The 25,420-nt window shown below is 40.3% G+C and overlaps 1 protein-coding gene across 1 annotated transcript in view; it reads left to right on the top strand.

The window, feature by feature from the left end:
* STAC (SH3 and cysteine rich domain) overlaps window positions 1–17,710 on the top strand; it is a 142,876-nt gene extending 125,166 nt beyond the window's left edge. Inside the window, exons 9-11 of the mRNA XM_004471144.4 lie at window positions 5,933–5,984; window positions 6,078–6,215; window positions 16,247–17,710. Of these exons, the coding sequence (XP_004471201.1) occupies window positions 5,933–5,984; window positions 6,078–6,215; window positions 16,247–16,345 (289 nt within the window). The 3' untranslated portion in view covers window positions 16,346–17,710. The remainder of the gene's footprint in view (window positions 1–5,932; window positions 5,985–6,077; window positions 6,216–16,246) is intronic.
* Window positions 17,711–25,420: the final 7,710 nt, after the last annotated feature.

Raw genomic sequence — 25,420 nt, 5'->3', positions numbered from 1 at the left:
GATGTGAAGAGAGGGAAAAGCTTTTCCAGGACTCGGAATACACCAAAGGTCAGTGTCTGAAGCCATTTTAGACAATTAGTCACAGATCATTTCTTTAACCATCACTGCCACCACCTGCCAAAAACCTAATGGAACACTCACTTAAAAGTTAATGATCACTTGACCTAACCTCCAAGTGAAAATTACATTTTTAGGAGGAAGTTAGTTTTTATTAAGCCCTTTTTGTATAGCATAAGGCTTTCACATATGCTTTCTCATTTAATCCACACAGCTACATTGCAAAGTAAATAGAGTTCACTGTATATTCATTATGTATATATAATAAGTAGATATGCTTATATATGTGTGAAATATATTTACAAATGTATATATTCTTTATATTATATGTAATTGAGGTATTTGTATTATATGTAATTAAGGTAGCTGAGACTTAGTTATGTACACTTATACAAATAAACTCGTCGTCCTCCTCACCATTTCTATCGCTGTAGTTAGCGTTTGTTATTTTGTTCCTCTTCTTGTTATTCCACAGCTCACTCACCATTTCTTGACTTTCCATAAATCATGATATAACAACCTGAAAATCCTCCCCTGGGCCTAAGACAAATTTTACTGAGCAAACAAAAGTAAAAAGCCAGCTGTGGTGCTGTGATCTGTCTGCACCCAAGGTGAAACTGATCCTTTTATTCTTCATAAATTACATCACACTTTGTATCATGGCATATTATTACAGGTCACAGTGCAAGGAGAACTTTCATCAGATTGACTAAGCAAAGGGAACCTTTTCATGTATTGGGGTCCTGGCAAGTTGGTCCCCACGAATTGGGAAATCAAAGAAGGGTTAAAGTATAAAATCTGCATATATTGGATCAGAAGCATCAAGTGGCCTGAAAGAAAGAAAATGGCTGCTAAGCCAGAGCAGGATTTTCCTCAAACTTGCCTGAAATGTGTTAACATGAATAAAGAAGAAATTATTCCATAGAAAGTGGCACTAGGAGGCAGAGAGTCAAGCGCCAGTAATGTTTATCCTTATGCCAAACAGGGACAGAAGAATTTTAGCCATTGGGCCCCCAGTCCACCAGGACCACTGGCAATGCTCTCCCTAAGTAGAGCAGGTTGGCGGAGTGGTTTTATCTTGGATGCCTACTCAGAGCCACTATCTGCAGCCCAGCATTGGAAAGTATTCTGAGTACAAGCTCAGTGAGAAAGAACGCAGTGATCAATGGGTGATGTCTGGCATGGGGTATAGGGGCAGTACAAATTCCACGAGCCAAGGATTTGCTAACCCAGACTTCAGAGAGTTGCTGTCTTGGATTCAAGTGCTGCCCTAGAGCGAGATCCCCCTACAGTGACATAGATTAGGTGTCTTGGTCAGATGAATAATCTAAATAGGAGTTTGCTCTTGTTCTTTTCTTTTAATTTTATTTTTAAAAGAAGTTTTAGATTGCAATAATATTATATAAAAAATGTAGGGGGTTCCCATAGGGCCCACCCTCTCCCCTCCCACACTTTCCCACATTAACAACATCCTTCATTAGTGTGGTCCATTTGTTAAAATTGATGAACCCATATTGAAGCATTTCTGTTAACCGTGGACTATAGTTTTCATTATGATTTATACTCTATCCCGCACAATTTTGTAGGTTATGACAAAATATATGATGGCCTGTATCTGTCATTGCAATGGCATGCAGGACAATTCCAATGTCCTGAAAATGCCCCCATATTACACCTATTTTTCTGTTTCTTTCTCCTCAGAACCTCTGGTGGCCACTGCCTTTATATCAATGATAAAAGTTCTTTCATTGCTACAATAATAATACATCTATAGATTTGAGGATGGTGATGCCTGCTCTGTTTCTAATTGAGAAGGAACTTAGGTCACATGGAGCAGATAGTTGGAACTGTCTTGCTTGCAGTTGCAGACTCTCTCTGTTCCTTGCGATGGGTGTTGTCCATCATCATCTCCTTGTTACTTGTCCTGGGTGAGTCCAGTGAACTGGAGAGTAAGTGTTGCAACTCTGCTGAGATTCAGAGCTTAACTGGCGCATGAACAGACCAGAGATTTAATTCTCTGGGACATATATTTAACAAGTATAGTGCTAATTATAGGTTCAAATAAAAGGAGCAGAAGAGTCATGTGTAGGGAAACTATAAATGAGTCTAACTCTGTTACACTGAGGAGTGTAAATTCTAATGTTAGGTCCATTGACAGGGTGCTGAATTCCTGAGCTTATATACCCTGTTTATACTTTCTGGATGTGTCTAGAGCCCTCAGGAGCCCTGCTGCTTGAGGCACTGTTTACTGTGGCAGTCTATGAGATCCTAATGAAATGTGCATAAGCATAACCTCTGGAATGACCTCCCAACTCACTTTGAAATCCCTTAGCCATAAAAACTCATTTGTATTTAATATCTCCCCCCTTTGTTCAAGATATTTTTCCAGATGCATTGCTAGTCAGTGCTTGGTAATAATCCTTCAGTGCCAGGGAGGCTCATCACTGGGAGTCATGTCCCATGCCGGGGAGTGAGGGCGGGAAGGTAGTGCATTCATATGCTGTTTGCCTTCAAGAGAGGCCACATTTCAGCAGCAAGGAGACCTTCAGGAGGTAACGCTTAGGCAATATATATAAAATACTAGGCTAAGTTTCAATATGACCATATCCTGTTTATTTCCTTTACAACCCTTTAGAAACTTATAATTCTATAATTATTAATTATACATATATATTAGATGTTAATTGTAATTTTTATATTTATTAAATGTTTTACTATGTATTTATTTGTTTATTATCCATCTTCCTGTCTATAAAATTAGCTCAAAGAGGGATTTATTCACCAAAGTATACCCAGTGCCTAATAAAGTGGTTCTCTCATAACCAGCTTTCTATAAATAATAATGAAATGCAAATCAGCAAATTAATGACAGAATCAATGGATGCATTTAACTCTTGTAACTCACCAAGCAATTTCTGGTCCTTGTGGAGCTCTCTTATAGGAAAAGAATGAATTTCTATCACACTATCCGTGGTATGACTTTTATTCCTCATAAAATCATAGCTTGCTTTCCAGTGAGTAACTCATTCTTATAGGTAACCTAGTAAGCAGAGGTCACATTCTCAGGAACTGCCCACCTCTGGGCATGATAGAGTGAGTCTCTAGACTCTAAAATGAAAGGGTCCAATTCAGCCAATGTCCTCTTTCTTTCACCCTGAGGAAAAGGTACCCCACCCCCATTCTCCAGCTTCATTCTCTACTTTCAATTCCTACCCAACCACCCGCAAAGCCATTGTGTTTGATAATAACCCATGGTTTCTTAGGTTATTAAGTTAAATAAAATCTGCTGAAGTCAAAAAGAATATTCTGCATTGACTTCCATCCTTGCTGGTTAATTAAATTCTTTACCTGGGAAAGAGTGATTTTTAGCCATCTCACTTTTTGTAGCATCAGCATGAAATGTGACTGTTGAAATTTGAAAATGCCAGTTGTGTCTAATGCTTCAGGTGCAACAAGCGTGGTATAGTTGGAATCCCTTACAAAGATAAATATTAACTGAGAATTGAAAATGACAGCAGAGGAGATTGAATCAGAATAGCAAAATGAGCACACAAATCTACTGCCATGCACCAACCCCTTAAAATGTGAGGACATAGATGTTTTAAGGATGCATCCATAACAGTAGAAAACGAGAAAAGAAGCTATCAGAGAACCAGAAATCTTTGGAATTTCCTGACAAACTCAGGCAGATGGAGTTGGGTTGAAAACAGTGATGATGCCCAGTGACTAAAGAATGTGCAGAAAATATTCTTTGCCCTGTGACTGTGCAGTTCCTCCTGCTGGAAAGGTGGAGTCTGTTATTCCAAACCTTGGATCTGGACTGCCCTTGTGAGTTGCTTTGGCCAATAAAATGGAGCAGAAGTGAAAATGCATCAGTTCTGAGCCTAGGCCCTAGAGGCCTCATGGATTTCACAGTTGCTGCTCTTAAATCTCTGCTATTGCCACAAATATCCAAACTGGTCTGCTGGGATATGAGAAACATGGAGCATGGCCTAGTTACCACAGCCATCCCAGCCAACACTCAGCCAATGCCCAGCAATGTGAGTGAGCCATTGCCATCTTTGGTTGTTTGTTACACAGCATTATTGTGGCAATAGGATAACAGATACAGAGTCCCAAAGCAATTAAAGAACTGCATTCATGACACTACATTACTGGTTATAATGAGCAATAGGCAGAAATGGTGTTTGACTCCAGAATTAAACCAGGAAATGTACTATGAAGAATATAATCTGCAAAATGATGAGAATTCGTATGTAGGCATAGAAGCCTGAGAGAGAAGTAGAATCAGGTTGAGATAAATCCAGACCTCCAGACCTGGGGCAGGGGAGAAGGAAAAGGTGACTCCACTCAGAAAGAAAATAAGCTGACCTCCTTCACCAGGGTTGTGAAATTCCTCGTTTTAGCAATTGGCTTAGCAGCAGGAGGCCCCAACCTGCTTGCCCATACACTTTCAAGTACCCAAAAAACAAATTTTGCCAATTGACATATCCTCCTCGCTTAAACAAAGTTCATGGTCAGCTCTATCTCTTGGAGAAAGGCCTGTTACAAACACGGAAATCAATAAGAGCAGAGAAACCTACCCAGCTGTCCATAGCTACCTACCTCAGTTTTCATTCACTAAAATAAGGAGACAATCAAGAAACATCAGATGTTGGAGAAAATCCCTTAGCATGAAGCAGAAGTAATTAGATAAACAACAGTCCAACTAATTCTGGAAGATTCAAATAATTCAGTAAAGAGAAGAAATATTATTTTTAAAATATAATTAATATCCTCTGAAATATTCATTATAGTATTGCACCCATAATAGAAACTGTTGGGTTTGACAAGGAAACGCAGAGACATGGCTGAACAAGTAATACATGAAAAGGAAAGAAAATTAAGAAAACTTTAAGAACATAGAGAAAGAAATGGGAAATATATAAGAAAGACAAAAGGTATGCAGGATTGACCTAGAAGGTTCAACATGTATTGACTAAAAGTTCAAGAATGAAAGGAGAGGAAAAAATGGATAGGGGAAAACAATGAAGGAAATAGTAGAAAAGAAAGATATTTCCCAAAGTGAAAAATAATGTCATCAGATTGTAGAAGTTCCACTAAGTGCTGAGTAGGAGGAATTAAAACACACTTCGACACATATATCTGAATGAGAGAATCAGATAATAAGATGCAAATATCCACCACATCACCAATAACAGCAACAAAACACATAAATCTTTAATTATGCCCAAGTAATTTTCAATGAATGCTGTAAAACACACACGTGTGTCTGTATGCACCAGCCTAGAACTTAAATTCCAGATTATGCCAACATAAAAGGAGGCAGGCAAAGAAGTAGAGGTGAGCAAAAGTATGCTAAATTTTTAAAAGGTACTAAGAAGAGTGCCTTGATAAAGATAATCACTAATTCTTGATATCAATAATAAACAAAAGAAAACAGCAAAATACGTAAGCATCTCTACATATAAATGTAAATGCGTAGACGAGGGTCTAGAAGGATAAACAGGAAACCATTGACTGGTCCCCTCTGGGCTTGGGATGAGGATTTGGGGGCACAATAAGAAGGGGGAGTTGCCTCTTGAAATTTACCAGCTGCTAAATCTGGGGATTTTTGCAACTCCAGTATGATCATCTACATATAAAAATAAACCTAAATATTATTTTTTAAAATACACCACAGAAATTATGCTTTCTCTTACCCAAGATTGTTTTCATGGATGGAAAGAACTGATACAAGTCATGTCTATTATATTTCTTTTTATTTTAGGATTATATAAATAAATGAAAACTGTTACTTCTGACTTTCATGTGTCATTTTTTTTCCTTTCCTTCCCTTCCTCCTCTTCCCCAATTCATTCCTTCTCCATTTTAGACCAGGAGACATGATTACTCTTTTAGAGGATTCCAATGAAGACTGGTGGAAAGTAAGTTTTTTTTTTTTCTTTTAAAACTTCATTGGTCATTATAATTATAATAAATGCTATAATTGTGGATACCTGCCTCCTTTTTCCTTTCAGGGGAAAATTCAAGACAGGATTGGCTTCTTTCCAGCCAACTTTGTTCAGAGAGTACAACAAGATGAGAAGATCTATAGATGTGTTAGAACCTTCATTGGGTGTAAGGAACAGGGACAGATAACACTAAAAGAGAGTCAGGTGAGTAAATATATACAAAAACATACAAAGTACAGGCCAAAATATAAGTCATTTTAATGAACATAGCAATTCATATAAATCTGATGAGTGGAATCATATTCAAAGTATTCACCTTGGGGAAAGATATCCCAATATTAGTGTAGTAGGATCAAAACATGCAAAACCAAAACTTTGGCTCACTTAATGGTATCTGTTGACAAGCGGAAATGTGCACAATATGGAGGCGGGGTAAGGATTTCCGGTCCCCATGATTGTCTCTAATGTGGGCAGCTACTGTCATCTGAGTTCTGTCCACCAAAGGTGGTAATTCCTCCTGGTCTCTTGGGGATGCCATATTGCTATTTGCCATTCATAGCTTTTGCCTGTAGTCACAAAGGCCCCTGTGAGGTCTCATTGTCTGAACTCTAAGCCTCTCCCTGCTCGCTGGAACCCACAGCACCTTCACATCACTCCATCGACATAGGTAAGACCTAGGGAACAAGGTACTATCATGGGCGCATGGCCTGGATGTCTTCCCACATCTCCTCTACCAGGTGTCTGATACTACCTTCCAGCACCATGTTGAATATGGCATACTCTACAACGCTGTCAACTTTCCTGAGAAGTGCTGTCAATTTTCCTGCACCTCTATGTTTTCAAGTTACTTGCTTTTTGGCCCCCACCTCCCATCTGGAATGTTCACAACAATGGAGAAGTAGGCCCCTCCCAACTTGGTCTCTGTCCTACTCATCATGTCTTTGCCTGCTTCCAACAAAGAGAGGGCTTTCTACAGCCCCTTCTTCTCTGACTGCAACTCCTGTCTCTGAGAGTAAAATAATATGTCAGACCTCCAAGTTTGTTCTTGATATATATGAGGAGGATTTCAGAAATGAAAATTAGAACTAACTTTTCTCTCCCAATGAAGTCTCAAAATGGACTTCAAATTCCAGTTTTGGCAGCCAAAAGCTGAATTTTCCTCTTTTTCTGTTGCATTCATGCTATAATAATTCTCATACTTCCCATGGCAACAGATTCTCTAGTTGAATATGCTGAGGCTTGCCCTAAAAGGAAGTAAAAAATGAAAAACACATTAATATTTTAATATTATTCTTTTTCAATAGAATTGCCCAAAATGATATTTGACATCTCTTTTGGAATTGCCTTCAAAGGTAATTTTAAAGTACCATGAGAAAATTTGTCATTACTTTCTAAATATACCAAATATGTAATACATTTTTTTGCCCAATCTGATCAACCATTTTATATGCCACAGTAGGCTGCAATTACTTTTGATTATGTTCAAAATAACAAATAAACTCTGAAAGACTAAAGATTTACATTTTGTTTATGGCTATTCAAAAGAATTTCTGAAAGAAAATTAGAAAAGTTTAAAAAAATATATTAACCCCTCTATTCAAAGAAATAAGAAGTAAATGAAAATGAGAAACCAATAATTATGAATGTTATTTCCCCTGTATTTTTAACAAAGGTTGGGAATACAGTCAGCAATAGGCATTTTCATAATTACTGGAATAAATTGGCCTTCTCAATTTGGAAAGTGGTTTGGTGCCCACGTATCCAGAGCCGTGGAATTGCTCACACCCATGAATGCATGAATTCTATTTTCTATAATGTAGCCTAAGAAAATCACCTGAAACACAAGGGGAAATACTGTATACCAAAAGGATGATCACAGGGGTGTTCATAAGGTGAGGATAATGAACAAATATACCACAATGGATGAGTAAGCCAAAGAAAATATTTCCATCAGTGGAAAATGTTGGGAACCAAGGACAGTGTTGATGGAGTTATGACCAGATTCTGGAGGGAATATCAGATTCCAGGCCCATATCCAAGTCCCTCCCCCCAAGGAAAACACAGATGGGGCCCGAGGCCTATTTTTACTATGGGAACTCTAGTAAACAAAATGGAGAACCAGACCTGACCCAGGGCCTGAAGGACCCCTTTACCATAACCGGACCGCCGCTACCACCACCAGCCTAGACTGGTCTGAATCTCAGAATCCCATAGCAGCAGAGGACCATGGGAGAACAGTGGATCACAAAGAAGGAAGAAGGGGGGAGGCTTGAGTGGACGGTGATGAGCCCGGGAACATGTGGCCCCATCCCACTTCCTTGGAGAAGTGAGAGGAGACCTAGGAGAGGGGGCAGAGAGCCCCACGTATTAGGTCATTTAAATGATCGTTTTATAAAGAATCAAGGAATAACGTTACCCCTCGTGATATACTGGTGGTGAAAATTAATAGAAACCTAAGTGAGAAAAGACACAAGAGGGAAGGGTTGTTGAAGGATATGTTTTCTTCCTTCTTCATTTAAATTACGTCCATAATATTTTTTAAAAGCTAAATTTGAAAAGAAGTAAAATTTAAAATGCTGAAACTCATCTTTTCAAACTAATAATGGAACGGTACCGTGTAGCTCTGGTTTTCCTGGGCCTCAGCTTTGCACTTGCACTCGCATACACATACACATAGATCACCGCATCCCACTGGTACTGTATCTAATTGCAGTATCTGCTGCTTATCCAGTTCCCCCACGTCTAGGGCATCTAATGACTTTGGGTTATGAAAATCTCTAATATCCTTGGGAAATTGGGTCACTGGGCTTTCTGCTTTTGGTTTTTATGCTTTTTTCTATTACTTGAAATTGGCATTCTTCCTTTTATGCACATTGCTTCCATGATATTACCTCCACTTTGGGGCAATGAATTTTGTAAACAACACTACCCTCTCCTTTGTCTTTTTCTATGGAAACAAATTATATGCCGAAAGAGATCAAAAGTCATCAGGATTCTGGCATGAAAATAGTCCTCGCCTAAGATCTCCTGATCCTTTTTCTCACAAAGTCATTGTCCCTCATTGTCCCTGGAACTCGTGTTGCCCAACTCATCACCTGCCCATTTGCTCTGCCCAGAGAGACACAACAGAAGCCATCGTCTGCCTACGGACAGTGGTGGCATCAGAGGGACTCCCCTTAATGACAGCCCCCCCACCCCAATGCCACTCCACCCCTGGCAGGTCACACATCCACTCCACCCGCCTCTGCAAATCTCACGGCAATTCCTTTTTGAATGGAGATCATCTGTTTTGGGGTCTGTTCCTTGAGATAGAACCTTTTATATCCAGCTCTTGGTTGGAGACGAAAAGAACAAATTCATACTCTCCTGGACCTTGTCACCCTAATGATTATTAAAGTATCATCATTATTACTGGACATTATTTTATAACATCAGTTATGTATATTATATAACATCAGAAAGCTTATATACCTACAACATTTTGTTTGAGGTCTACAACTGCCTTATGAATTTTATGGATTCATGATTGGTTATTTCCCTCTTAGAGATGAGGAAACAAAGGCTCGAAGAGATTTTGTGCCTTGCTTAAGGAGCCTGCAAAGTGGCCAGGTCAGAACGTAAACACAAGTCTGCAAACGCCAAGACCGTGCTTTTCACTGAACCATTTGCCTAAGACAATGTCGAGCAAACTGCACAGTGAAAAACCATTTATACAGCTTGGTTCCCAGGGAAAGGAAGTGTTGGAACAGGACCTTCCTAGGGCCCGAGAGACCCTTAGAAAACAAGAGTTGCTCACGTGGATTCTCTGTTGAGTCAATCTTGATTCCAGGCACTTGAATCTCCATCATCAGACTGAGATCCTGTCTCTAAAGGCACACACAGCACACCCCACAAAGCAAACGGGGGCTTTTCCTAGCTTGACTCCATGCCAATGCTTCACACCTCTCTACGTTTACCCAGCTGTATCCTTCCCATTCCAAAAATTTGGAAAGGCTTTCGAATGAAATAAAGTCAGGAAGGATGTTCCTCTTTCTTACCCAAGTGTTATTAAATAATCTTGCTGGCCTGGTTGATTTTTTTTTTTTCCTCAGAATAATCTCGTGCTTCCCCATTTGAGATTAAACATTGTGTTTATGTTATTAAAATACAAATCAGTGAAACCAGAAGGCAAATTAAAATTTGCCAAGTTGGTCAGTTTCCAGAAACAGAGAATCTGCTCAATGATTCCAACCAATTCCTTGGTCATATTCCCCAAGGAAGATCTCCAGCCGCCCCCATCCTCTGCCCTCATGGTTGAACTGACTGTTCCCATAGAAGATAAAGTGTGGGAATCAGTCTCCTTTACAAACTCCCCAGCTGATGTGATAAAAGCTAAAGCTTGAGAATGGCCTTACTTCCACTGTCTCATTTTAAGTCCTCCAGTTCTTCTGTGAAAACGAAAGGCATTTTACTTCTAATTAGAGATTGGCCGACAAAAGGCACTGAAGTCTCTTTACCCCTCACAAATTCTCCCTTTTCATTCTTTGCCATCAAAGTCTCAGTCAGTTTTTGAAAAATGTCGGCCACTCTAAAGAAAATTTACATTCAAATAATCTATTAAATAATCAAACATTAAGATAATCTATTAAAGGATAGACTATTGTATTTAAATAATCTATTAAGGCCAATTTCAATTCTTTTTCTGTATTTTAGTGTCCAAGATTTTTTTTTAGGTATAAAATTTCAAACACTGCTTGTTAACTGGAAGGAGTAGTAAGTGGTGGAAAGAATGTGGAAGCTAGTATCACACATGAAATCCAAATCCTGTGCAATTTTGGCAAAGTCACCTCTGAATGGCAATGTTCTCACCTGTAAAACTGGTGAAATAGCATCTCCCTCTTAAAGTGAGTCATCTGTGAAAAGCCCGAGCACAATGCCCCAAGCATCACAGGTTCTGAGCAGTCATCATCATTCAGAGTAAAAGCTAAATGGGCACTCCATCAGCAGTGGCCAATGCCCCCAAAATTACCTGGTTGTCACCAGGAGATAGACAATCTGATATTTATAACTAAAAATACAAAGCAGCAAATGATCACCAGCAGGAAAGTAGAAGAAAGTTGGTTCTGAAAATAAATACATTTCTTTTATCAAATCACATTTCTGCCTCTGGGCTTAATTGGCCTTTTAAAAAAATATGCATTACTTTTTTTTCACAGAACTCTTGTTTCCAAATAGAATTAAATTATTCATTTGCTGTGAACACAACTAGTATTTGCATTAACATGACTATATTTTCACTTTAAAAATTAAAATGATATTCTTTATTAAATCGGCTTTAAACATCATAAAAATTTTTCTTTAAATTCATCCCTATTCCTGTCCTTCCTATAAAACTATTTTCATTGCTTTTTCATGTTCTGTCCAAGCTTTAAAAATAAAAGATAAATTATCTTTGGGTTATAAAACTAATATAAATTTATTGTGGGGAGAAGGTTTTGAAAAATACAAGGAAAATAGGTATAAAGAAGAAGATAAAGATCAAAGGTAATTCATCTATCAAGGAATTATCAATATTAACCCTTTGGTGTGTTTCATGCCAACCTTTTGTTTTCACTGCTATTTCGGTATCATATTCTATGTAGTTTCCCAACTTTTTTAACTTAGTCACTCAGTGTTCATCAGAGCACAATTTTTAACAGTGGCCCATAATATGGGCCACATTTAGTCCTCCCCATTTTTTGTAAATAAAGTTTTACTGTAACACAACTATATTCATTCATGAGAGTGTTGTGTGTGGTGCTTTCCACTACAAAAGCAGAGTTGACTAGTGGCAACAGATACTGTATGACTTGCAAAGCATAAAATATTTAGTTTGGTCCTTTATAGAAAAAGTTTAACAACTGCTGGTCTAGGTTTACAAGAATGTACTTAAGCATGCCCTATGTTAGGTATTAAGATTGTTGTTTTTTTTAATAACTATTACTGATAACTGCAATGCACATCTTTAAACCTATACCTTTCCTGATAACTCTCTTTTCCATAGGATATAGTTCTAGAATTTATAGTTTAGCAGATAAGGGGTTTGTTACTGTTCTTGAACTAGATACCGCCACATTGCCTCAGAAAGGTTTGCCGATTCATCCACTCACCAGATGTTTATGGGAACATTCACGTCACCCCGTCCTTGCCAGAACTGAACATTACGACTCTGTGATATCTGTCATTTTGATAGGTGAAGAGCGTTTTATGCGAATTCGGCATTTGCTGGAAAGTTTGGGAAATTGAAATTTTTTGTCATGTCTGAGGGAGAAACGCAGTGAGTCTTTTAAAGTCAGTGGGCCACAGAAGGTCTCTGCTCCGTAGTAGGAAAAGCAAAGTCTCTGGGTGACACAGATGGGCTAGTGGCAGCTGGGCTCGATGGTTGGGTACGTCCAGGGCTGGCTGGAGATGGAGGGCTGCCCTGGCGTGCGGCGAATGCAGGGGGCTTACCCCAGCTTTCTGGGTGCCCAGGGCAGCCGCTCCGTGTATGCTGCTCCTTCAGGGGCATTTAAAGCCTAGAGGCCACTGCTGTGTACAAGATGTCCCCAGACCAGACCACGTCAGCAAGCTGCAGGGCTCCAGGTCAGAGTTTGTCAGCAGCAGGAAGAAACCTGGTGCAACTGTCAGGAAGTCTTCTGAGGGAAGGAAGGGGAGTGAGGGAGGGGAGAGAGGAGAGGACACTGCTTTCTAAATACATCTGCCTGACTCCTTCCTCTGCTTGAAATCTCTTACCACCCTTCTGGTTGGCAACAACAACTACTTTGGCCCATTTGCCTTGCTGCAGAGCCCTCGTTTTTGATCTGTTGTCCATCGTCTCTTATATATCTTAGGGAAATCTTAACTGAACTGATTGAACTGGTCCCATTCTCCTTCCAGTGATTATTTTAGTGGCTGCCATGTGACCTGGTTCCAGCCACAGAGAGCAACCCGAGTTCTGCTAAGGGACCCCCTTGACTTGCTCGCCCCTCCAGTGTTCTGTGGCTTCGTCTCCCACCCCTGACCCCTCACCCTCTTCATGTCACTGTTGTGGCCTTACTTTCAGTCTCTTGACACTGGACTTTGTTCCTATTTCCTCTTTCTCCCCTCCCACGACACCGCCCTCCCTTTCCCTCACTGTCACTTCTTCGGATCAGGTGGCTGTCTGTATTCCCGTAGCATCTCTTTCTTCATTCATGAATTCATTCACAAGTGTTAAGGTCTATTTTCAGTTTACTACGTGCCGTTCACTGGATCATCAGTGTTCAAAACAGACATGGTTCTCGCACTCATCACGCTGCTCGTTACTCAGTAAACACCCATCTTCCCAGCTGCATCCAATAAGATCGATGAGGGCAGGGACTGGAGCTGTCTTGTCTTTCACTAGTTCCTGGGATGGTTCTGGAATGGTGTCGAGCACTTAGTAGGTGTGCAATTAAAATTTGTTGAATGAATGAATAACTGCATAAAGCAATGGAACTGTGAGTCCTTAAGCAATGGAAGGATCTCTGGCTGGCCCTGAGGAGGGAAACATTTGTGCTAGGGTAAGCAACTGTCCTGGTTTGCCAACGGCTAAGGTTTTCCCGGAATGTGGGACTTCCAGTGCTAAAACCAAGAAACTCCTGGGCAAACTGAGGCTGATGGCCGTGATCATGGCCCTCTGACCCAAAGCACTTCCCCTGGTTTTCCCTCTCCTCTCACCCTTTCCTGGGCAGGTCTTTCCAACCCACCTCTAAAACAGGGGTTCTTCGCCTTTTTTGTTCCGCGGAGCCCCTACTAAGTCCATACTACACTGTGTATTATTTAATAAATATATCACACTTGTACCAACACTTTCCCACAAGAATAATGTTTTTTTGAATCTCAATTCAAGCTCACAGATCCCTTAAGAACCTCTACTCTCAATGAATTGCAATGTTTCAGCTCTGCTCTTACCGCCTCACCTCCTCTAAAGGTATTTTCTCAAGCTTTAGAAGTTATGTATTTGTACCACCAGAAGTTTAAATTCTAGACCCTTTATTTCTGGGGAGAGTAGAAGCTGATGAGAACCGTTTTTGGCCATTTGTGCGCTCATCTTTTTCACCTTCCTCCTCGTCTGCTACCAAGATATCCAAGCAGTACATAATGGGTGCAGAAATTCTCATCCTTATAAAAGGTCTCCAAAAATTTCAAATCATTCTGGAGAAGCCCATTTGAAAGTGCAAAATATGTCAATGAATTTTTGTATGTCTTGACCTCCTATTTTTGAGACACCTCCAAACAACTCTTCTAATGCCTCTGGTGAACCACATTTCCCTTCCACTCTGATACCCAAGAAAGGAAAACAAAGTTTTATCTTATAGACAAGCATGCACTGAACCTCCAGGTTTTTTTTCCTCCTGAAACTGAAACATACTTTTTAGATAAATTATGCAACACGCTGAAAATGATCCAAAAGGTCAGTAGAGGCCCAAACTCTAATCTATTTTTTGTCTATTCTAAGGCAGGAGGTAATGGGCTAAGGCTATTGCTGTGGCCAAAATTTCAGTTTTCAGATGCCTTGCCCAATGTTCTCTCTATTTAACATCTCCCCAATACAATATCTATGTATGAATATGTCACTGAATTATTTTCAAATTTGGTTTTTTTATTTAAATATTTCAGCTCAAAAACTTTCAAATAAGCACCTAAAGCAAACATGCACAGGGGAGCAGGTATTCTGCTTTGCACTGATCTTAGCTGGTTGGACTTGCATTAGGGATTGTTGGATTTTTTGTACATTTCAAAAACAAGAGGAAAACTCATCCTCTGACAGTTTTTAAAGCCCAAACCTTATTTCAAGGCATTTTTGTAGGGTCTATCACCTGCTAGGTCTCTGACAGGGGCAAATAGCAGGCTTTAGCTTTTGGAAATCAGGTTGTCAAGCCTCCTTTTGGGTTCTCCTTACCCATAAAGTTCTGGTAGGATCTAAAATGACTTCTGGGCTATTTTTTTCTAACAAGCAACCCAGATCAGGTCTTCATGGAACAGTCAACGCAGCTTCTGCTCTTACAGATTGGCTCCTCTTTATCCCACTCTCTGAGCCACTTCCCAGTCAAGTTTTTCACACAGTAGATTTCTCAAGCAAAAAGGGAATACCAGGCAACCCATTGTATGCCCCACTTTCAAGGTCATAAAGCTCATTAAATGTCCTATTAAAATCCTTATTAATATTTGAAAGACGAGCCTTCTGTGGTAGTTGCTATTGGTGTCCTACCCACCTGGTGGGTGCACCCATCCCCAGCTGCTGTTTTGGTGACTCATAACTCCAGCTGCCCCTCTTCTTGAGGGGATTCCCTTTGGTGGAATAGGAGCTGCCTCAGAGGTTATGCCTCTCATCCCACTTCTGCCCAGGTCAGGCCAATGACTGATAATGGGAACAAAAGACTGATCCCTTGCTTAAAAAGGGGACAAATCTGTGATGCAATTCATGCTCTAGAGCTCCCTATAGAATCAGACAGAAGCCAGTCTCCATTTGAGACCACATGCTTGGTTTTTCTTCCTTATCCTGCCTCCCTTACTTCCCACCTCCTGGTAAGTCATTTGCAAATGATCCCAACCTCAAACTCTGTTTTAGAGAACCCAACCTAAGACATAACCCCATCAACCCATGGAACTAGATTGGAACAGAAACTCACAACCTATTAACAACTCCCTTCAAAACCCTCTTCTAATTTACATCTGCCAGTCTCCATCCTTAAATGCCTTCCAGTGGGTGGGGGACTAGTACATTCAAGTGGTTTTTTCGTATCTCCTTTAGTAGTACAGCGTAGATAGACTTATTTTGGAATATGGGAGATGTTAGCATCTATTTACTTGGGGCCAAGACTGAACGAGTTCCCTTTGACTTCCTGATATTATATGAGACATATATAAAATTCTAAGCATGTGACAGAAGCCTGCTGAGTGGTATCTCTTCTTCAGTTCTTTAACATAATGCTTTGAGGACTCATGGCAGGCCACCTGCTAGACTCTGAGATAAGTATTATCTCATTCTGTCCTCACAGTGGCTCTTCAGGGAGACATAGTAGTATTTAACCACATTGTATGATCCTCGTCCGGAAAACTGAATCTCGGAAACCATTCCATGCTTGGGCTCAGTTCCAAACCCTCCCTTTTCCAATTCAGTGCCCCTGAGGCTTTGATCAGCAGTGATTCAAGCTGCAGGTTCTAACTTCTTTCCCGGTGACACTCGTCTTTTTTTTTTCTTCCTCGGCACTTAGATCTGTGTGACTTCTGAAGAAGAACAAGATGGCTTTATCAGAGTCCTCAGTGGAAAGAAGAGAGGACTCGTCCCCCTTGATGTCCTAGAAAACATCTGACCACTGGCCCCGCTTCCTTGTGTGGTAGGCAGGCTCTGCTGGCGACGCCGTCCGCCTCATCTCACACTGTGTCAGCCCAGAGGATCTGTCGCACTGACCTGGCCACCCAACGAACGCTGAGACCAGACTCAAGGACCCAAGACTGTGGAGTAGCAGCCACAAGGCAGAGAGTCCAGCAGACACACATCCAGGTGCCCAAGTGGGGGCAAGGCTGCAGAGGGTCTGCCGGGGCGCCAAGATCCATTCCTGGCAGGAGCAGCAGGGCTGTACATCACAGTTGTCCCCAGGACTCAACTGCCTCCCTGTCCAGGTGGCGTAAATTACCCTGGGGTGGGCTCTGGTTTGTGGAGGGGCCCCCATGCAAGGTTGAGATACGTGAAACCAAGTGTCACTCTGGTTCTGGGTCTTTGTCCTCAGTACCAACCGGCACATTTCAGGCCCTGAGCAGTCTCTCTACAGAGCATCAGGAAAGCCCACTTCCTAGCCCCCCAAATTCTGGTGCTCCCCAGGAACCCCTCACTTTGCAATTGGGCCGTTCAGAGCAGCAGACGCTTGTTTCCTCGTCTGTCCTCTATGTGAGTCCTGGGAGTGTGCATTAGAGGGGAGGGCTAAGTTGACATGGCACCAACCGTGACGACCCAATGATGACTGACAGGTCGTCCCTCCTGCTGCTCTAGGTACCGACAGCTGAGGCAACAGAGCAGGAAACAGGCGTAGATAGAAAGGGGGAAGAACAAGGGGAGACACGCAGGGGCAAGGAGCCCTTATTTATTGAATACAGCCCTTTCGGGTATGTTCTCTCATCAACACACAAAGGCCATGAAGTCTGGCTTCCCTCGGGAGATGGAGCTAAGGAAGAGGATGTGGCGAAAGTCTCCCTGAGGAGCTCCATTTTCATTTCACACCCTCCATACCTGGGGCAGCATTTTTTCCTTCTTTACAGCCTCCAGGAATTTCCCCACCTTGCAGGGAACCAGGGACATGTTGGGGAACCAACAGCGACATCTTAGAAGAAATGTAGCCACCCTGGCATCCACTCTTCTTTAGGGCAGTATATTATACCCTAGCCGATGGAAAATGGAAAAGAATCCTTAATGCTTCATTCCTCTGAAGGCAGAGGGAGTTGGGGCCTTTTTAGCATCAACTAGGGGAATCTCTATTATTCTGTACTTGTACTAATGTTTACAAGAATGCAATATACTGTGATGCCTTCCTCCTCAAGCCTCCTCTTAGCACTCAAACATGCATCCTAGTAGTCATTAATATGGTTAAACTTCAACTCACAGTAACCTTGGAATCAATGTCAGTCTGATTTATTTTGTTACAGAGCAATAAAATCATTTAAGCAGTTGGTTTTTTTTTAAAGATTTAAGTGGGTGTATTCTCTGCATGTAAGCATTATTTCCCAAACCAAAGCATCATTAGTCTCTATTTTTTTGTTAACGCTCAGTGTGAAGTTGGGAGCTGAGATGGGATGGCTGTTGATTTCACAGTAGTCTGGATGCCTTATGCTCATTTTACAGCCAGCTTCCAGCATTTCCTCCCTCTTTGTGATACAACATGCAAAACCAAATGTATAGGGTCAAGATGGATTCTTTGAGAGCTGGGGTGGATAATATGACTGCCTTTCTGTAAAATTAAATGCCAGAGTCCAAATACTCTTGGCCTCTTAATTCCATTTAATAAAGACAAAATAGTGGCTTGGAAGGAGCATAGAAAAAATGTGTCCTGATCTCTTCTTTCTGGTGGGATAGCCACTGAAGTTTTTGAAGTTTTGGTGTCATATCATACTCCCAGTTAATTTGCACATAAAACCTGTTCTATGAAAGAAAAAGAAGGTCACAGAAAAAGAAGTGAGTTGGTAAGGGATAGGAGGTACAAGAGAAAATTAGTTCTAGGCACTTCCAAACAGAAGACCCAAGACATTGGGGGGTGGGGGGGCAGTCCACTGTCATGAGTAGGTGTCCACCGTAAGGATGACCTTCCCAGCCATCTGATAAGTGACAAAATCCATGAGCTTCTCATTCCTAAGGAGCACTTCATTCAAAAGGGAATCTGCAACAAAATCCCAGAGTCTGAAGCAAACAGACCCATCAAGTGCCAAGCTGTGCTGAACCGTGGGACCACCTGTCAGATCTGAGTGCTTTTCTAGAGAGAGGGGCAAAGCAAGACGACCTTCAAGGTATTTTTGTCTCTGTGGGTTTTTGCCATCTTAGTCTAAATCATTGCTCATAAGCAAAATAGTAACGTTTGTCTACGGTTGGAAATAATTTTTGGAAATAAGAATACTGAGGTTTGGGGAAAACACAAAAGAAGCCCAACATCTTTTTTAAAAAATATCTTTAAAATTACACAGTCCCATTTCTGTCCACACAGTTATCTATACAGTATTAGATTTCCAGACCATTTACTTGGATGTGTGTGTGTGTGTGTGTGTGTGTGTGTGTGTGAGGTGTCCATAAGATCTGTCACATGATGTTGTCAAAGTTGAAAAGGGTCAATCAGAAGTGAGTTGGTCATCCTCAAAAAAAATGGAAGAGACTCAGGAGCAGTGAATAGTGTTCGTCTCAACACTGCCAGTGAATGGAGTGCATTTTAGCCAATATAGCAGGTCATGTTTCCTAGGCAGTGATAGAAGCATTAGCCTGCCCAAGTATGTTTTGATTAAACTAGCAAGTGATAGTCAACACCACTTCTCTGACAAAGCTGTGAAATTCTTTCAGTATCTAATTATTTGGTACCTCCTCAATTTCCCTTTTGGCTCTGTCCACATTTGTTATGAATAAATGGTAGAGCAAAAAGTATCTGTGTGCAATTTGCAGGATTGGCAGGTTGCCAGGAGCAAATAGCGATTTTGCAGTGAAAAATAGGGATATTCAGTGTCCAGCTCAACATGAAACAATTTGGAAGTCATTGCTTATGAAAAAAATTGAACTGAAAAATCAACAACTCTTCTTAGATCCATAGAGAATTGAGATTATTGAGCAAACCACCACCCTGCATCAATCTACCAAATTCACATAAGGAAAAATATATAATCTGAATAGGCTTATTTCCATTAAATAAATTGGGTCAATAATGAATAACCTGCCAAAAAAGAAAGCACAAAGGCCAGATGGTTTCACTGGTGAATTCGACCAAACATTTGATATAGAAATGATATCAATCCTCTACAATCTCTTCCAGAAACTAGGATAGAAACACTTCCTAATTCATTCTATGTGGCAGCATTATCCTAATCCCAAAACCAAACAAGAAAGCTAAAGATTTGTATCTCTCATGAACATACATGCAAAAATCTTCAGTAAAATATTAGTAAGTTGAATCCAACAATGTATAAAAAGAATTATAAGCCATAACCAAGTGGAATTTATTCCAGGTTTCGACGTTTTAAATTTAAGTAATGTATTCTATCACACCAACAGGCTAAAGAAGAAAATTTATATGATCATATCAACAGATGCAGAAAAAAAACATGACAAAATCCAAAATTCATGTAAAATCTTTCAGCAAACTAGCAAAGGAGGAATCTTCCTCAATTTGATAAGGAATATCTACAAAAACCCTACAGCTAACATCATATCTATTGGTGAAAAACTAGCTGCTTTCCTTCTAGGATGGGAAACAATATAACGATGCCCCATCTTACAACTCCTATTCAACCTCTTACCAGAAGTCTTAGGTAATGCAATAAGAAAAGAAAAGGAAATCAAAGGTAAACAGATGGAGAAGGAAGAAATAAAACTGTCTTTGTCCACAGGTGACAGGAATGTCTATGTAGAAAACCTCAAAAAATAAATTTTAAAAAAATCCTGGAACTAGTAAGTTATTTAAAGATTGGAGGATACAAGGTTAATACACAAAGGTCAATTTCTTACAATGAGAAATTGGAATTTGAAGTTAAAAACACAACACCAACTATTATCAGCATCAAAAATATTAAATACTTAAATATAAATATAACAAAATGTGTACTGAATCTGTATAAGGAAAACTATAAACCTATGATGAAAGAAATCAAAGATGAGCTAAATAGGTAGTCCATCTTCCTGAAAAGACTCAATATTGTTACAATACCAGTTCTATCTTAATCTATGGATTCCATGCAATCCCAATCAAAATCCCAGAAAATTATTTTGTGAATATCAACAAAATGATTCTAACATTTGCATGAGAAGGCAAAAGACACAGAATAACCAACACAATATTGACAAAGAACAAATTGAAAGACTGACACCACCCTCATTAAAGAATTACCATATAGCTACATTAATCATGACAGATGAAAGGATAGGCATATAGACCAGTGGAACAGAATAGAGAACACAGAAGTAAAACCACTCAAATATAGTCAACTGATCTTTAACATAGGAACAAGGCGGTTCAGTGGAGAAAGGATAGTCTTTGCAACAAATGATCCTGGAACAACAAAAAAAATTAATCCACATGCAAAATCATCATCATTATCATCATCTAGACACAGATCTTATATCTTTTAAAAACTGACTCAAAATGGGTAATACAGATAAATGTGATTAAAAATAAAACCCCTAGAAAGTAACATAGGAGAATATCTAGACCTTGACTTTGTTGATGAGATTTTTTTAGATATAGCACCAATAGCATGATCCATGACAGAAAAAAAAAAATAAGACTTCAATAAAATTATAAACATCTGCTCTGTGGAAGACATTACTCAAAGAATGAAAAAGAGGCCACAGAGAGGTGCAAATATTCAGACACATATATCTTATAAAGTTTTTTTATCCAAAATATACTAAGAACCCTTGAAAAGCAATATTAAGGAAACAACCCAATTTTAAAATGAGCAAAGATATCTGAACAAGTACATCACCAAAGAAGATAATATTTGAAGAAAGTAGAAAATAAGCATACTAAAAGATGTTTAGTATCATGTGACATTAGGGAATTGCAGATTAAAATAACAACGAGATACCTCTACACACCTATTAGAATGGCTAAAATCCAAAACATTGACAAAACCAAATGCTGGCAAAGACTGGAGGAAAAAGAACTTTCATACATTGCTGGAGGGAATGCAAAATGATACAGGCACTTTGGAAGACTGTTTGGCAGTTTCTTACAAAGCTAAACACAGGCTTGCCAGATGATCCGGCAATCATGCTCCTAGGTATTTACCCACCTGAGTTGAAAACTTTTGTCCACACAAAATCCTGCACGTGATTGCTTATAGATTTTTGTTCATAATTGCCCAAAATTAAAAGCAAGGAAGTCCTTCAATAGTGAATGAATAACCAAACTATGTATACCCACATAATGGAATATTATTCAGCAGTAAAAAGAAATGAGTTATCAAGCCATGAAAAGACGTGGAGGAATTTTAAATGCATATTGCTAAATTGAAGAAGTCGGTCTGAAAAGGCTACATACTGTATGAGTCCAACTATATAACATGGTGGAAAAGACAAAACTATAGAGATAGAAAAAAATCAGTGGTTGCTAGGAATTTAGGGGGAGGGAGAGTGGAAGGGATGAATAATTGGAGAGGTTTTTAGGGCAATGAAAGTATTCTGTAGGATACTGTAATGGTAGCTACATGAACCCTAATGTAAACTGTAGATTTTAGTTACAATAATGTATCAATATTCGCTTATAAATTTTAACAAATGTACCATACTATTACAAGATGTTAATAATAGGGAAAACTTTGAGGGGGGTATGGAGAGGGGGATATTCTCTCTACTTTCTGCTCAACTTTTCTGGGAAATTTAAAACCGTTCTAAAAAATAGTCTAGTAAATAAAAACTAGCAACACCAGAATAAATAAATGTAAGGTATAGTGTTCAACAACAACAACAATAAATAGGAGAGGGTTGCAGATGTGACTCAAGCAGTTGGGTGCTCACCTCCTACAAGAGGTCCCAAATTCAGTCAGCCATGCCTCCTAAAGCAGACGAGCAGATGCCACAACGAGCAGACAGCAGATGTGGCTCAGGCAGTTGGGCACTCGCCTGCCATGTGGGAGGTCCTGGGTTCAGTTACTGGTGCCGCCTAGTGAAGACAAGGAGAAACAGTGAGCAGACACAGAAAGCAGACAATGAGGGAGCCATCAGGGGAGGGCTGACTGTAAATTAATAAATAAGAGACCCAGAAAAGTGGATCACTTCCTACTCCCAGTCATCAAGAGAGTGCCTTCAAAAGTAATCCTGATCATGTGGAAAAGGACAACCTCCCTGGCCAAGGTAGCTCACATATTTAAAGACCGTGGGTCCTACCAATACCACCACACTAAAACCAGTGAATTTCAGTATCCTTTATGCTTCAGTAATGCACAAGCTCACCCCAAACTTCAGTGCAGCAGAAGTGATCTCTGATTGGGCTAAACTTGATTCCCATGACCATCTTTTCCACTAACAAGGAAGCTTGTTGAGGCAAGCATGGTGTCTGAATCATCCTTGCAGATCAAGGACAGAGACTGGCAGCAAGGAGACACCCAATAGAAAGTCCTTGAATGGATGAGGACATGAATTATTTCAGGGGGAAATCCCAAGGAAAGTGAACAACCTTTTATGAGATATTTCTTTAGGCATTACAGTAAAATCTTAATCAACAAGTGTTTATTCATACCTTTTCCATGACTACATTGTTTTAAAAATATTTCCTTGAATTGACTCTTTCGAAGCATCCAAAAGTGCAGTGTAGTGATGAGGACAGTGGACCTAGTTTTTAATCCAAAGTCCGTCACTTACCAGGCATATGATGCTAGGAGATTTCTTGGCTTCCCCGAATCTCATTTTCCTAAATTGTAAATTGGGAATAATAATCATCTGTTTGGAAGTTTGGAAGATTAAATAATGTGTTTTATGTATGGCCAAGACCATCACCCCACTGTATTAAAAAGTCTATTTTCCTTTTGAAGTTAAATAGAAGAGAGCTATGGTAACCAGCCTCCAAGGTGGTCCCCAGTGATCCCCACTTCTTGGTGTAGCCACCTCCCACATTGACACAGGGCTGGTCCAATGTGAACAAATGCATGTGGCAGAAGTGATGCTTCATGACATCTGAGGCTAGGGCAAAAAAGTCCATTCAGCTTCTGCCTTGATCTCTTGGAACACTCACCCTTGGGACCCTGAGCCACTATGTAAGAAGCCTGCCCACCCTGAAGCCATCATGCTGCAGAGACCCAATGGAGAGACGGCACATTTCAGCAGCTTAGGTCCCAGACTTCACGGAGCAGAGAAGTCATCCTCAGTGAGCCTGGCCCACAGGGTAACTTTCTGAGCCATATAAGTGGTTTTGGAGTGATTTGTTATATAGCAACAGATAACTGGAACAGGGGCTTTGTAATCTGAGCCAATGTTGGACAGTAGAAAGATGCTCTTGTCTACACAATAAGACCCAAAAAGTTTGCAAGCATTGGCAGGCAATTAACCCTCCAAATGCAAGATGTCTAGTGTTCCTGAGAAATCTCGTGTCATCCAGACATAATGGGAAAAGCAAGCTGCTCCTCATAGCACAGATTACCGTGGATACCTCCACACACAGAGGTTTTTGGAACCTGAACTTTTCTCTTCCTCCTGCCTGTTTGCAGAAATTACGAGAACAATGTATATATGACCTACCAAAGTACTGAAGGTTTCCAAGACCCCAGAAAAGACTGGGTAAAAGAGCCATAGCCTGGTAATCCTAGAAATACACAGCAAAAAAAAAAAACAAAAAAAAAACACATGGTAATGGGGAGGAGGTGAAAACATCAGGAGACAGTCTCTGGTTAGGGGACAAGGATGGCGAGGAAATTATTAATATGTAAAAGATGAGGATCTGGAAGGATATTCTTCCTAGTGTGAGGTGTCAGCCTTGTGTCCCCATCACCTCCTGTCCCTAGCCCCAGCTAGGGCATATCTAACTGGACCAGATGAACTGTGTCCCACGTTCTGGGACTTGAATTCTATCGTGGTGAATTTGAATTGCAGGACCGATTGAACCTTCCTTAGGGCTCCTTCTGTCGCACCACCAATCTCCCTCACTAGCAGATGTCTGGAAACTTTAATGTGGGCAATGAGGCTGCAAAGAGAGCCCAAATGTAGTGTCCAGCTGGCCACCAGCCTGGTTAATTTCACAGTCCACTTTTCTTCCCCAATCACACCAATCACATGCAGATACACAGGCACACACGCTCCCATCAAGAGGAAGAGCCCAGCATCTGAGCTACATTTAAAGCAACTAGAGGGAAGGTACCCACAAGCAGGAGCTTATGGGTTAGTCTTCTTTGCCATTAAAGGGAGAGAAATAAAATCAGTGGGGAGATTATAACATGCATAAATGCCCTGCTGCCAAGTACAGCTAAAAGACAAAAGTTGGTTGCTACAAGAGGATTTCCAGGAAGGAAAGTGGTTGCTACAAGAAGATTTCCAGGAAGGAAGCCTACTGGCCAGTCCCAGCCAAGACCCAGGCCTAAGCAGAAAGGCAGCTACAGAAAATTGTTCTGTGTTCAAATAGAAGCTTCAGTTTAAATAAAGTGAACCTGGCTTCTTGGCTCAGAATTTCTCAGAGTCTTTAATATGGTGACTCTTCAAAAAGGAGATAGAGAACAGTGGAGAAACTATTAGCATCTCACAGAACAAAATTTCAAGGGATATAGTTTGGAGACCTGTCATATAATATGGGTCTACCTAATGGCCCAATGCAGCCTTTTCTTACCACTCGCTAAGATACCAATGAAGCATCTGAAAGGACAAAAGCACACATTATAGTGTAAATTGAGGCTAACAGACAGTCTACCCTGGAATCTGAATCTACAGGAAAGTAAGAGAAAGTGGGAAACTGTACTCAAGGGGTGAAAACCTAGGGAGAAAGAGTGGCTTTAATGTGCTGTGATAGCTTTAGCAGATACTGACCTGGAGGGAGTAGGCTAGTATAAATCTAGGAATAAAAGAAAGTTCAGCATTGCCCAAAATAGTGTTCCCAGGAAACTGAGTGAGCAGGTGTGCTCCACAGATTTAACACAGAACAAAATCCCTTAAAAATAACTCAGACAGATTACTAAAAGTAGTTTAATGACATCCTATAACTGTGTAACTGTCTCGTAGATTT

Source organism: Dasypus novemcinctus, chromosome 31, assembly GCF_030445035.2.
Source record: "Dasypus novemcinctus isolate mDasNov1 chromosome 31, mDasNov1.1.hap2, whole genome shotgun sequence".
Lineage (NCBI taxonomy): Eukaryota > Metazoa > Chordata > Mammalia > Cingulata > Dasypodidae > Dasypus > Dasypus novemcinctus.
This window is presented reverse-complemented; position numbering and strand designations above follow the sequence as displayed.